General features: G+C 43.7%; 1 protein-coding gene across 2 annotated transcripts; it reads right to left on the bottom strand.

Moving 5' to 3' along the window:
• Window positions 1-1,286: 1,286 nt before the first annotated feature.
• LOC148643365 (multidrug and toxin extrusion protein 1-like) lies at window positions 1,287-13,409 on the bottom strand. Of its 2 annotated transcripts, none has more exons than XM_088616135.1 (19): window positions 13,317-13,409; window positions 11,855-11,932; window positions 11,035-11,329; window positions 10,253-10,354; window positions 10,033-10,101; window positions 9,168-9,316; window positions 7,811-7,853; window positions 6,780-6,824; window positions 6,320-6,417; window positions 6,110-6,207; window positions 5,652-5,765; window positions 5,118-5,185; window positions 4,363-4,471; window positions 4,062-4,137; window positions 3,712-3,781; window positions 3,110-3,242; window positions 2,689-2,783; window positions 2,352-2,486; window positions 1,287-2,004 (listed from the first exon to the last, which is right to left on the bottom strand). In XM_088616135.1, the coding sequence occupies exons 1-19, from the start codon at window positions 13,337-13,339 to the stop codon at window positions 1,681-1,683; spliced, it is 2,124 nt and encodes a 707-aa protein (XP_088472261.1). In that variant the 5' UTR covers window positions 13,340-13,409; the 3' UTR covers window positions 1,287-1,680. The 2 variants fall into 2 exon arrangements, with proteins under 2 accessions (XP_088472261.1, XP_088472260.1); XM_088616134.1 differs by lacking the exon at window positions 13,317-13,409 and adding an exon at window positions 12,035-12,433.
• Between the last annotated feature and the right edge of the window lie 4 nt (window positions 13,410-13,413).

The following is a 13,413-nucleotide window of genomic DNA, read 5'->3' as shown; positions in this document are numbered from 1 at the left end:
GAGGAGAGCAGAGTGATGAAGCCAGTTCAGAGATGGGGATTATTAGGAGGCCATGATTGGTAAAGGCCAATGGGAAATTTGGCCAGGACGCTGGGGTTACACTCCTACTCTTTTCAAGAAACGCCCTGGGATTTTTAATGACCACAGAGAGTCAGGACCTCGGTTTTATGTCTCATCCGAAGGACGGCACCTGTTTACAGTATAGTGTCCCTATCACTATACTGGGGCATTAGGACCCACGTGGACCACAGGGTGAGTGCCCCCTGCCGGCCCCACTAACACCTCTTCCAGCAGCAGCCTTAGTTTTTCCCAGGAGGTCTCCCATCCAGGTACTGACCAGGTTCACACCTGCTTAGCTTCAAAAATGCATCACAGTTCACACCGGTATGTCTTCGACAACTGTAAAATCCAAAACACATCTGTTTCATCAATAAATCCAAAACAAAGCAGCCCCCCCAAAAAAACTACATGACAAAATATGCTCTATTTGTAAGCATCAGCCAGTTCAAGTCTGCAGCCAACCCACATATTTCAAGCATTCCCTGAAACATCCCAGATTCCCTGAATGGCATGCAGAAGCACAGAAAGTTTTCATCACTGGGAACGGCGATATTTAAGAAGTCACATAGAGCATCCCCCTTCCCAACCCTGAACTGATTATCCGGTGACGGCTGTGTTCCAGCCTGTACTGTCCCAGCAACCTGCAGCAAACTTGTCACACAAGCGCCAGTCATGACGTCACTGTCGGGGCCCGGTCAGGACAGCCATGTGTACCGACAGCAGCACAGGACACATGGAGCTTCAAACAGTCTCAGTGAGAGCCACAGCACACCAGTGCTGATGGAGGCCATATGACCTGCAGAGTTTTTTAAAATGTAGTATTTGAAAATATATAAATCGATAAATTATACAGTATATTGATTTTTACTCCCAGTACAGATCTTAACACTCAGTTATCCTATCCTCCTAATGTCTGGTGTAGGTACAGTTACAGAGTTGCACAGACATCTGGTAAGAAAATTAATGTCAATAATTTGTTATTGGACACATACACAGGCGTTCTGTGATTGCATTTGTCAGACGAATGACTGTGCACTTACATTAATATTCAATCTGCTTAACATTCTGCTGCCGAATTTTCTGTCCTTCAATTTAGATCCTGGCTGCTGTCCTCGTGGTTCAGTTTAGCCAAACATCATATTTCACTGTGGGCATTTCATGAACCGTCAAGACAGACATCATTAAGTTGACAGAGATAAATTAAAAGTGAATAATAACACGGTAGGAACAGGAAAAGAGCTTTAATTAAAAAAAAACACAACACACATTTCAACAGCAGTTATGGTTGCTTGATAAAGATACGAAAGAAACTGTAACTGTGACAATGACAGAGCAACTGAATGAGAGGACACAGCAATGTCCTTCCTTTGTGTCACTGTGAGTCTGTTGCACAAGGTGAAGAGAATTTCAGCTGCTGTAACAAAATGGTCCTAACGGCTCAGTCCCAAAACAGTCATGGGAAAAGGACAAGCAAAGCGCATGTCTCACTAGTTGTTCTTGTGAGCAACAGTTTGTCAATCCACTGGGCAGGGCTGAGCTGGAAAGATCTGACGATTTAGAACACCAGGGAGAAGCTGTAACCAGCAATGAAGTCCCCCCTCCCTGTCGTATGAATGCAGCTCAGGACAGGGTGGTGAAGTTGTCCCATGGCAGTGGGCTGGAGAGGTTGCTCGCCTCCAGAGAGACAGAGAAATTGCCCCGTGCCTGAGCCAGGACGTCTGGGGGGAAGATGAGGTGCATGATGATGCCAATGGCCAAGATGCCCAGTCCAGCCAGTAGAACCAGTCCCCGGCGCCAGACCAGCTGGCTGAGAGAGAGGAGGCCCCTGGGGTTCACCTCCTCTTCCCTAGTGTCCCCTTCATGGTCCCCTGTGACCTCCAGCGCCAGCCCCCCACGCTCCTCTGTCCTTACGGCTGTGTATGTGCAGATCCTGCTGCCGCCGGGCTGTGTCAGAGAACACAGAGCGTCACCGCACTCGAACCCAAGACCCAAACAGAAATTTCCTGAGCTATTTTTAATTCTACACAAACCAAGAGTTAATGGCATATAGAATGTTTCAACAAAAAAAAGCATTTTTGATACATTGTTTGAAGTTGAACCTTCACTGCTTCTATTAAAAAACATTTTTCTGTCTCCTCAATACAAGTTGAAGTGTAGACAGCCAATGAAAATTAAAAACTTCCTCCCCTAAAACAACCCTCTGTCTCATAGACCTGGACTTCATTGAAAGACATCAAACCAGGCTGCAGGAAGGTCAGAGGTCCCTGGGCCAATTAAATTGTTTTTCTCACCTCTCTGGGGACAGTTTTCTGCTCTGAAGTGTGTCCTGAGCTCTCTGTGGACAGGCCGTCTGTCAGAGCCTCTCCAATAGGTGGCTTCATCCCCACGCATGTCACACGCACAGTCTTCCCAGCACGCACTTGGGCCTGCAGAACAACACAGCGCCCCTTCAGCATCAAAGACAGACTGGGGTGTGGAGCAGTGAAGTACACAACTAGCCGGTACCCCGGCTTCTGCCTTTCTCAAATGCAAACCTTCGTGGAAACATGAGATTTGAATTAATACTACGGATGAAAATTAAATCAAATTACTGAAGATACAATCAAGCACAGCTTTTCTGAGACTTGCCTCCTCCATCACTTGCTTCCAGTTCATCTTCAGGATGAGGGCGATGAAGAAGGTAGTCTGCAGAAAGACGCAGATCAGCAAACCCAGCCACAGACCTGGAGCAAAAGGGAAGACCAGACCAGAAAGGACATTGTAGCAGCAGAACAGGAATGGCCTGACCAGATTCTCTTTTGGAACAAACACGTTATCTAAGCTTAAGCTACACAAGGTGGGCTAGATGCGCCAACTACTGTATAACATCTGTGTATTATTTATGGTTTGTGTAAATATATAGAGTTGCCTGTATATTTCTCTACTGCAAACCTGTTGTGAAACATGGCACAATATGCAAGTGGCAATTTTGAAAAATGTTCATTTGTTTTATTCTGAATATGCTATCAGTGCATGCAATGTCCCATTGGGTTGCAAAGAAAAATCTTACCAAAGACTCTTAGCTTTGCTGCAAACATTAAAGAGATGCCCAGGGGGAGCCCAATGCAGTAATACCCAATCAGATTAGAGACTGCAGCAATTTTCTGCTTGCCTACTCCCAGGATGATGCCTAAAGCGACACACTGGAGACAAAACGGGCATGCCTCAGAGCTGTTGAAAAGATTTTAGGATGTAAACTGTGCACACTAAATGCGTCCCTTCACTTCAGTTATGTATCAGAGCTCAATCAATAACACAACAACACAAACTTCTTTACCTACAGCACTGAGCATTCAAAACTAAACATGTATGCTGTGCACTGCAAGAGGCATCCTGGGTTAAGACCGGTCAGGATCGGTCAGGAGTGAGATGCAAGGATGAATGGTATTTTCTTGATGGGCTTGTTTCAGTCCTGTCCAGTAAAAACATTATAACGCTGTCCTGCTAGTTACTATTGGAGGTTCCATCATAAGGGTCTGTTTAAAGCCATGTCTTAGATGTTTCATTAACATGAATAAGAGGCATTACTTTCGTGACCCTTGCACAGTACATAGCATTTAGGGCTACCTGTTTTGTAAAAAGGAAAATCGATCTGTGTTTTTTTTGACTCACCACAAGAGCATCAAAGAACTGCAGGGGAATGTACACATTCATCACCTCGGACACCATCTGCACAATCATCCTGAGAAAGACAGGAAAACAGGAGTTGAAGTAGCAGTTGCATTACATTAAATTCTCCTTTTTAAAATAAACCCCCAATTCAGGGGAGACAGCTGTGATCCTACAGGTGCTGGGAGCATTCTCTACACACATCTGCAAGCTGAGAAACACAAGCGCCAACTCAAATCAATCTCTCACCAGGATATCAACCCCAGGTGCCAATCTCACTTTCCAGCATTCCTTGCACAAGCACTCTGGAATTTCTGGAATTACAGGGCTTGGAAGAAACTATTTTTGCTTACTCATCAGAGGTGAAGATGTAACCAATCACAGACTTGGTAGAACCCACTACAGCCCCCAGGACAACAGCCAGCAATGCTGATGAGAAAAAAAGAGAACATATCAACATTCTCTAAGCTCTGTGTTATGCATTTTTTAAATAAAGTTTTAAAAATATTTCTGTTTAAGAATCTGGCAACTCACTCCTCTATAAACCCTGACTTTATCAGACTCTGTCTTGCTCCCGACCCGTCTGAAGGTTGCTATGGAAACACCTGCTTCACAGAAGACGGGTAGTGGCGGCGCCCAGCACAGCAGACTGACCTGCTAAGACGAGTGACACTTTGCTGGTCATGATGGCCTTGTCGATCTCTCCCGCCCCCAGGGCGTTCCCCACTCGCACGCAGGTGGCCGCGTTGATGCCCAGGGGAAACTGCACAGCACAGGAGACAGAGAGGCCTGAGAGAACCGCTGGGTCCAAAACACACCACACTCCTGTCTGCACGGGCAGGGAAAGACGGCTTTCGGAGCCTTCTCTAGGCTTCAGTGAATCGTTTCTTTAAGGCCCGATTGAAAGGTTCCTATTAAATCTACAGACCTCCCATAGCTTTATCACGCTATGCCACAGTACTGAGTACGCTTGATGATCTGAATGGCATCTTCTCTTCTGTTGCCTTTCTGATGTAACATTACAGCAAAGGAAGCAATAGCATGGCACAGTGAAACTGCAGGAACCCCAAAGAAAACTGAACTTATTTTTTGACTAAACATATTCTGAAGAAAAACTTTGAGGAGGAAGGCTGCTATTTGGGATCATAACTCGCCAGTATTTACCTAAAGGGGCAGCAGTGCACTTCAGGTAGCATTCAACAACACGCAGATGATAAAAGCTGCTGTCCCTCAGTCATTTGTCCAGTTACAATTTAAGTTAAGTATTACTGCTGAATCAGCGGGCATTTTAATCTAGAAATGAGTCAATTTAATGTTTAACTACATTTGCAGTAACAAATAAAAACCACCACCTGCTCTCCTTCCCATCAGCGCTATAAAGGCAGTTAATCAGCGTTTAGCTGTGTTACCATGTAGGTGATCGCTCCCAGCTCCAGGACCACATGTTGCACCCCGAGGTCGATCTCCCCCAGCATGCCTGCTCCACAGCAGCCACAGTCCCAAAGGGGGCAAAGAAGAGACATCGCGCTACGATCAGACTGGGGGAGCTCTGTCCCCAAGGATATCAGAGAGTCACCTTCTCTAAACTCCTTCAAATCCAGACTCAAAACCTTCTTTAGAAGAGCCTCTACTTAACTGGTTCTGTTCTTTATCCCTCAGCTCCTACTGTATTTAGTAGCACCATTTACTGTCTCCTCTAACTGTGTATTCTCATTGTGCATATCTTGTGTATTTTTTTGTTGTTGTTACTGTCATTCTGTAAAGTGCTTTGAGAAGCCACCTTTGAAGGCGCTATATAAAATAAAGTTTATTATTATAACCTTTCTCTACCTCAGATCACACACTGCTTCAGTTCTCTATGCTTTCAGGATAACAGAGATGCAATTCTAGTTTCTGTTTTTTTTTTCTTTTAACTTGAAATCAAGACATCAACAGCAACAGACCTGCAAGGAATCCTCCGATCTCATAGATCCACCATTCAAAGCACAGCATAAGGGTGCTGGGAATGGCCAGTTGCATGAAGGAGCCCCATTCCTGAAGAGATGCCGTGGACCAGCCTGTATGGGGAGACAAAGAGTCACTTTAACAGATTCCAACAGCCAGCTGCTAATCTCACTCACAAGAGCAGCAGACTATAATAAAGCTTACAAAAAACAGCATTCTTGTGTAGTTTTTACAACCATTTAGTTTGGCATTTAGCTAGGTATTTTTTTAACATAAATAAATTAACTACCAAATTATTTTTCAAGTTATAAAACTTTGTAATTTGGACCTGCTAGTTTTTGAATCTTTATTAGGCTCTAACAACTACTCCATGCTGCCCCCATATGCTATGCAGGAGTGTTGCAGAATTACCACATGAGGACAAGCCAGGAGCTAAGTGGACACGTCCTGCACTCACCTCCCCAGGTTTTCACATGTAGCTTCTTCCAGCGAATGAAAGCGTACAAAAGCACACAGATGGCAATCTGAGATATGCTGTTAGCTGCTGCAGACCCTCTGAAGAAAAGGACATAATATAGCACTGACAAGAAAGCACAGCCACCAGTATTATTCAAAGAACAGGAAAATGAAAGTGAAAATAATTAAAGAAGGAAATTAATCAAAATACTTCACTCCCAGATGCATCTGGAACAGCAGGACGTAGTTCACTGCCACGTTGATGACATTCGCAGCAACAGCTGTATACAATTGTGGCCAGATTATACCCTACAGAAAAAGCACAGTCATCTAAGCAGCTTTTTTTAATAATGTAATAAAGAACATTTACAATGCTCTATTTTCTGTGAAAATATAACAAAGCCCTCATTTAAATTAAGAAGAACAGAGGAACCCCAGTTCTCCCTGAGTCCACACAGGCTTTCTCCAGGTGATCTGGTTTGCCTGTGTTTCCCAAAGATGTGCTGAAATCTGTGAATTGCGTGTGCCACTGGCACCGAACTGGTGTCCTGTCAAGTCTTTGGTCCTGCCTTGTGCCCTCACCAGGAATGACAAGCTTTCTGATAATGGACAGGCAGACGTAAACGATCAAGGCAGATGTAAATGAGCCCCGAACAGAGCCACCACTGTACCTGGTTCTGCAGGTAAGCCACCTGCAGCTGGTGAAGAAACATGGCCTGCAGAGCAGAGAAGATGGAGTTAGGAGTTCACAATTATGACAACAGCACAGATTCTTGTTTTACAAGGCCCTCTCCTGCTGGGGCGAGTCAGAGGACACTGCAAAATTAAAGCACAACGCAAAACACAGGAACAGAAGCGGGGGAATCCTATAGAATACAGGACCCTGTCCTGTTTAGACAGGAAACCTGGACTGATACTATATGGGGACAGAGTGACCCTTTCTAGAAAGTGAAAAATAAAGGGGTTGAGAATAATTTTCACAAGGGTTCATATAAATATAGCACCTAATCAACAGAGTAGTGACTTCCAGGGAGCCTGAAGTTTTGATTTTGAGGATTGTTTAAACAAGTAAGAAAGTATGATCCTTGGTAAACAGTGCAGTGAAGGCCTAGGACTGCAAGATAAACCTTACTGCCCAGAGATCACGGGTTTGAATCCCAGCTCTGCCACTTGTCAGCTGGCTGAGCTCCCAGGGGATGTATGTATTTCAGCTGAGCAGGGGTTGAGACAGAGTAGAGTCTGCTGGGAGATCTCAAACGTACACCTTTACCCCACTTGCTGAATGTGTGGCTGTGGGGTTTTAGCATTAATAGGGAAGGCTCTGTCTTCTCCTGACAACAAACTGAGCAGAAACCACGTGTTCTGTGTTCTGACTCCAAAGTCCGAGAAGAAGAACGTAGCTTGTCAAGGCTTGTCAGGCTGTACGATAACTGGCTGTTCCAAGGTATAAAAAAAAGTCTGTGGTCTGTGGTCAAAAAAGAAATCGACTAGCCTAAATCTTAAAAGTAAAATCTACAGAGCAAACAATTTAAGACACTTGAGACATTTAAATGAACTGTGTGGGTTCAAATTAAGACAGCTGAACCCACACAATTCAGACAATATGAGCTCATCTACAATCAAATGCAACCCTCCCTTCCCCCAAAATGTAACAATTTACTGAACAAAAGAAATGAGCTTACTTTTTATTAAACATACTTACAGGAACAGCAGGTAGAAACGCAACCACATACAGCTGAGCTATCCTGAAAAGCAAAAACATAACATTTGTATTTTTTTAAGTTTATCTGCACTATGTAAGACTGTGTTAAGGCTATTAAGCCAGCTTTGCTGTGAAACACAAACCTATACGATTCGTGTGTTACAGTTAATACTGAAACATTAGCAACATTCAAAATAGAGGCATAATAGAATGAAAAGAGGACACAAACATTTACAAATGGGAGGTAGCCAATTAGTCCAGCAACCTTTTTAGGCTGCTAGTAACTTAAGGATCTCATACACTCAAGGATCTCATACACCTGTTTCTGTAAGAAGCCAGGGTATCAGTTTACACAACAAGTTCTGACAGCTTATTACAGACCTGCCGGGATCATTTTTAAAGACATTCCTCATGCACTACCCCTTTTTCTCCATTTGGATCCTCTGGTTGGCTTTGAAGAACCCAATGGCTCAACTTTGCTAAGTGTGGTTGAGGATAGCTCATATGACCTTAGCTGGACTATTCTTCTGTACCATGGGAAAGCTTATACAGTATGTCCTGAACATGGGTGCCTGTCGAGCCATCATTTGAAGGGACTTAAGAAGAAGCTGAAGAGAACTGAATTCCCAGAGTCCTGGATCTTGCATTCTCAGTGATGTTGCACATCATGCACATCTTGCTTCTGTTTAACTTCCATTTCCTGGGGCTTTCCTGGGGCTTTGTCTTTCATTTTCACCTCTGTGCCAAATAAGGTTTATCAATTTTATTTGTATCTATTCATTTTTTGTACCTGCACAACAGTAGCCTTGCATTTATTTACTGCATAATGAACACTTTTTATATATGAAGTAGTTCAGGTGGGCAGCTGCGTCAGCATGCGAAGGCTGGAACAAAGGAACAAGTAATAGGTTTATTCACCTGAGGAAGACACCACGGCCGAAACATTGCGTTTTCTTTCTTCTCTTTTCAGAATGGAATAAACCTATTGCTTGTTACTTTTTATATATTTCGAGTCACATGGAATAGGGGTATCTGCACCAAATAAGGAAGGATAATATGAAGAAGCATCTTCAACAACGTTTTGCATGTTCCTTATTTTTAATCATACAGCCTAAAGAACAAGCAAGAGTTTTTATATGAAAGGTGACAGTCATGGAAGTAGTTGCCATAGGCTCAGAAAAACAGTAAGTCGATCTGCAGAGAAATTTAAACTGAGAGAAAGCACTCTGCATAAGGCAACAGTACCAACAGCAAATGCTTCACAGATATAAGACAGGTTTGTATGGCCATCTTTGAAAAACTAATCTTTTTTGCTCATTCACAGACCGACACTGGTAATAGTTAAATTCTGTTTCACCTGGCCACTTCCGCCTCCTGGTACAAGGCCAGCAGGATGGTCTCGGAGTTGATGAGAGTGGCCCAGCAGGGCAGGCAGAAGAGCAGCAGAATGAGAATGCTCCTCTGCAGGATCTCGCCAACGCGATTCAGATTCTTGCCCCCGAAAGTCTGTCAGGGAAAGAGCAGAGGTGCGCATTTCAGTGCACTGGCATTAAATAAGATTTCCTGTACCAAGCCAGGTATTTAACAGGGGTTTGTGACATTTTGGTTAAGTCTTACTCAAGTCTGGAGAAGAGTAGGGCAGCTGCAGAATCACTGCATGTTTCTTCACCCTGATGTGGAATGGACAAGTGTCCCACATCCCTGAATCCCCTCGGATACCCCCAGCAGTCTGCACATGCAAACCCAGGCTTTTTTGGGTATGCATGTGCACATGTAAAAAGTGCATTGTAAAGCTCATTTCTCTAACTGCAAGCAATCAGGCAGTATTAAAATGTACTGTAGTGTGAGAGCAGATGAGGATCTTTCAGAAAATGTGTCTGGTACAATCAGAACTGTGTCCCCAGCACTTCCCTGAACCTACAAGGACAAGTCAGCCAACACAGGGAGTATGGACATCACTGTAAAAGGCTCCTATACGGAACGTAATTAAGCCTGTGTAGCTAACTGTTGCCAAATCAACCACAGCAGCAATCATGCAGTTCCACACCTTTGACTCACTACCACAGCTGGCTAGTGGCACAGCCAAGCTTTGAACTTGGAACCTCATCAAAAGGAGCTTTTTACAGGATGAGGAGCGGAAGGTCCATCCTTATTGGGATGCAATAAGATCCCCTATTGGGCTGTAATAAGACCCTGATAAAACACTGTAGGTATCTGCTTACCTGAGACACCAGCGTGTCACAGGCCAACGCTAGCCCAAATCCGGTTGCAGCTGTTGTGACATTAATAACCTGGAAAGGAAAACATCAATGTAAAAACAGCCTCATATGCTGGCTTCTCTGGGGTCACTGAATTCCACTGAAATTCTCTCCTGTGCAAAATGTACTACATTCAGACCCCCTCCCACCACTCTGCACCTCCAGGCTCAGCTGGCACACTCACCGCTGAAGCCAGAGCGTAGCCGGCCAGCTCCATGTTCCCCAGGTGACCACAGAAAATAGTGATGGTGAAAGGCAACAAGAAATTCATAAGCCGAGATGCCAGCTGGGAAACAAAAAGAAGAACAATGAAAGGAAATACAAATTAGCAGTTTATCCCCATTTAAAAATGTGCAACACTTTTAAACCAAAAATATTTTTTTCTGGTTCAAGTTTTACATGTGGAACAATACATCAAGATGAACAAGTGAAACAAAGTTTCCAAGCAGAAAAGACATGTCTAAAAAAAATCACCCCCCGAAACCCACCTTAAAAATCAATGCACTGTATATGCATGCATGTATATTATCAATTCCCTTGTGTGCACCCTTCCATAACTAAAACACCTGGTAGCCTGCTGTGCCTGTACGCTGCTGATGCTTGAGACTACAGTATGTGCTTAATCTACATATGCTCATAGCGATAAACTCTGTCATTACTTTAAAATCCAGTTTTCAACACTCTACAGTATTTCTGCACCCCAAAGCCACTGTTAGTAAATCAAACTCCAGCCCAGAAAGTTTCATTTTTCAAAGATCATTGTGAAACAAACATGATTTTACTTGCACTGTCATACAACAGAAATAAATCAGTTGACATTTGGACAAAACACAAATGCCCATCAGTTTTAATGACTGACATGTTTTTGTTTGCAAACCAGTGCATCACATATCCTCGTCATGTCCTTACTCCTCTGACCGTTATACAAGAAGTGTGAGAGACAGCTTAGGGTTGAGGGTCTCTTACCAAGGGCCCAGTCAGCCGCAGAAGTTGGTACAGTTCATCTCTGTAATCCACTGGTATCCAGCGGAATAGTTTGGACCTGAGGCCGGAGTCTTCGCCAGTTTTCCTGTTGCACACCGGGAAATGGTCAGATTCTTGATTCTCTGTCTTTTCCATTTCCAGATCTTTGGGAATAAGATCCAGGAGAAAGGACTGCTTGTGCTCCAGTCGATAAGCCGATGCAGAGGGCTGTGCCAGGAACAGCTTCCAATGTTCTAGTTTTGTCCAGTTACTGATTAAAGAACGTGCAGCAGGATCACTGTGTGAGTACAAAATATACTATCTTTAAGGAGAAGGGTCAGTTCTTAATCTTATCAGGAAAGTCTGCGCAAACAACTAAGCGCTTTTGTGGAAGGCTGGTGGTGATTATGTGGGTCTCATGGTGACACTTTCTCAAATCCCATCAAAAGGAAACATCGCAACATTTTGATCCAATGTCATGGTTTTTCTCACTTTCAACAGGTTGTGCGACAATGAAGTTGCTCACAAGCCTTATGTGCTTAACTACAAATGAGAGATTCTTTTAGAGCTCCAAGGGTGATCCCAGTCCCCATTTTACTCCACTCCCACATGACTGCTGTCCATCTGATGACAGAAGAGAAAGAGCTTTGGCAACCCACCAGTGGTGCCTGTTAACCTTTGACCCAGCTTAATGCTAGGAGGGGACCTCAAAACTGAAAGCTGTGGCCAGCAATAAGCACGCACTGGCAGCAAGAACCTTACCGCTCTCATTACAAATCTTCCAGAGGAATGCAATATAAATACACTCTGAACCCATGATTACCATATCTGTGTTGCACAACAGGTTTTTCTGAGAACTCTCAGGTCCTGGAAGAGGTCAGCAATCCCTTGTAAACAGGGTCTGTTGGCAAAGAGATGTGTTAGTGATCTATCATAGGGATAAGAGATGGCAAATTATTGCTAAAGCTTGTGATTCCAAGTCTTTGTGGATAAGCAGATAGACCTTTGGTCTCTAGTATTGGCAGTCCTGCTCCTTTGATGAAATCTTGAAAAGTTGTACGGCATGCCTGCTTTATGAGGCTGCTACGGTGCAGCTTCTGAGAAAAATCGATAAGAGAAATGCTATGCTCAGCACAACTACTACTACACGCCTGGATACTTCTGAATGCATTCACGTTTTTCAGCTGCAATCCAACCTGTAACCTGTAACCTCACCCACTGGATCACAGAAGAGTGCACCCGTGAGTCACGTGGACCAGTGAAGTCATTCTGCTCTCCTGGCCCTGCCACTGGTGGGCTGTCACGCAACAGGGGCAGTCCGTGTCCCTTGTTATGATTCAGTGGCTGCGTGTGTTTGTTTATCCTGAAGTTCAGTCTATACTGGACTTTCGCTCACTCACAGTGTGCAGCACTGATGTGATGTGAGGTGCATGCAGATTTTGCTCCCGGTAGTGAAGAGCACATATTTAAATGCCTTTTGTCCAAATGATGGGTATCACGATTATGAAATACATACTGGCAAGCAATTGAAACCACTAGTGGACTTTGCACTCAATTCTTCCGTCAGAAGGACAACCCTTTCTTTCCCTCTTGCGGAGCTGGGGAAACACACACACAATGCATGCCCAATCACCTGCCGATATCTCAAAAGCTGCAGCACATTTTGCTGAATAAAACTACACAACAGGGTCACACAGTCCCACTTAATGTGGTAGTTGTCATTGGTGTATAAGAGATACAACCTGGTGCCTCTGCATTATTTTCTGATGTGCTGGCACACACTCTCACCATCCCTAACCTTGGCAAGTAACTCATTCTCTCACTTTATTACTCATGTTAACAGCACTTACTGTATATCACTCACACTGCCAAAAATAGAAGGTTTACGTATAATACACATTTTTAAACTATCTGACAATGACATTTTTGTATCTTTTAATAATTGTTTGGATGTTTAAGGAATTGCTGGAGCCCTTTGAAAAAAAATATAGTTTAATTTGATTGAAATCACATGTGTGTGAGGGTGCAGATGTAACTTAGACAGTCACAGCTGGGTGGTGGCATTTCTCTGCCTTTTATTTTTGTGATCTAACTGAAAGGATCTAAGTGAGTTTCAAAGAAGCCAGAACCAGAATTTCTATCTTGGAGCACTGTACAGGCATGACCTGAGATAAACTTCTTAAGAACATACCTGGTAGAATTATGATTAAAAAAATGAAAATTAGGCTGTGATTTTAGGACATATAACAGATCACATAACAGAGAGGGATAAACAGAGGGGACACCTGTAAATCTGCTGTCTGCCCATCCTCCTCCTCTCGAGTAAGAGGAAGGCCTTTATACATCTGTTGCAAATAGCACCTTCTTGTCATCTTCCAGGAG

This window comes from Lepisosteus platostomus, chromosome 22, assembly GCF_059453375.1.
Source record: "Lepisosteus platostomus isolate fLepPlt1 chromosome 22, fLepPlt1.hap1, whole genome shotgun sequence".
Classification (NCBI taxonomy): Eukaryota; Metazoa; Chordata; class Actinopteri; order Semionotiformes; family Lepisosteidae; genus Lepisosteus; species Lepisosteus platostomus.
Note: the sequence above shows the minus strand (reverse complement) of the source record. Positions and strands in the feature narration are given on the sequence as shown.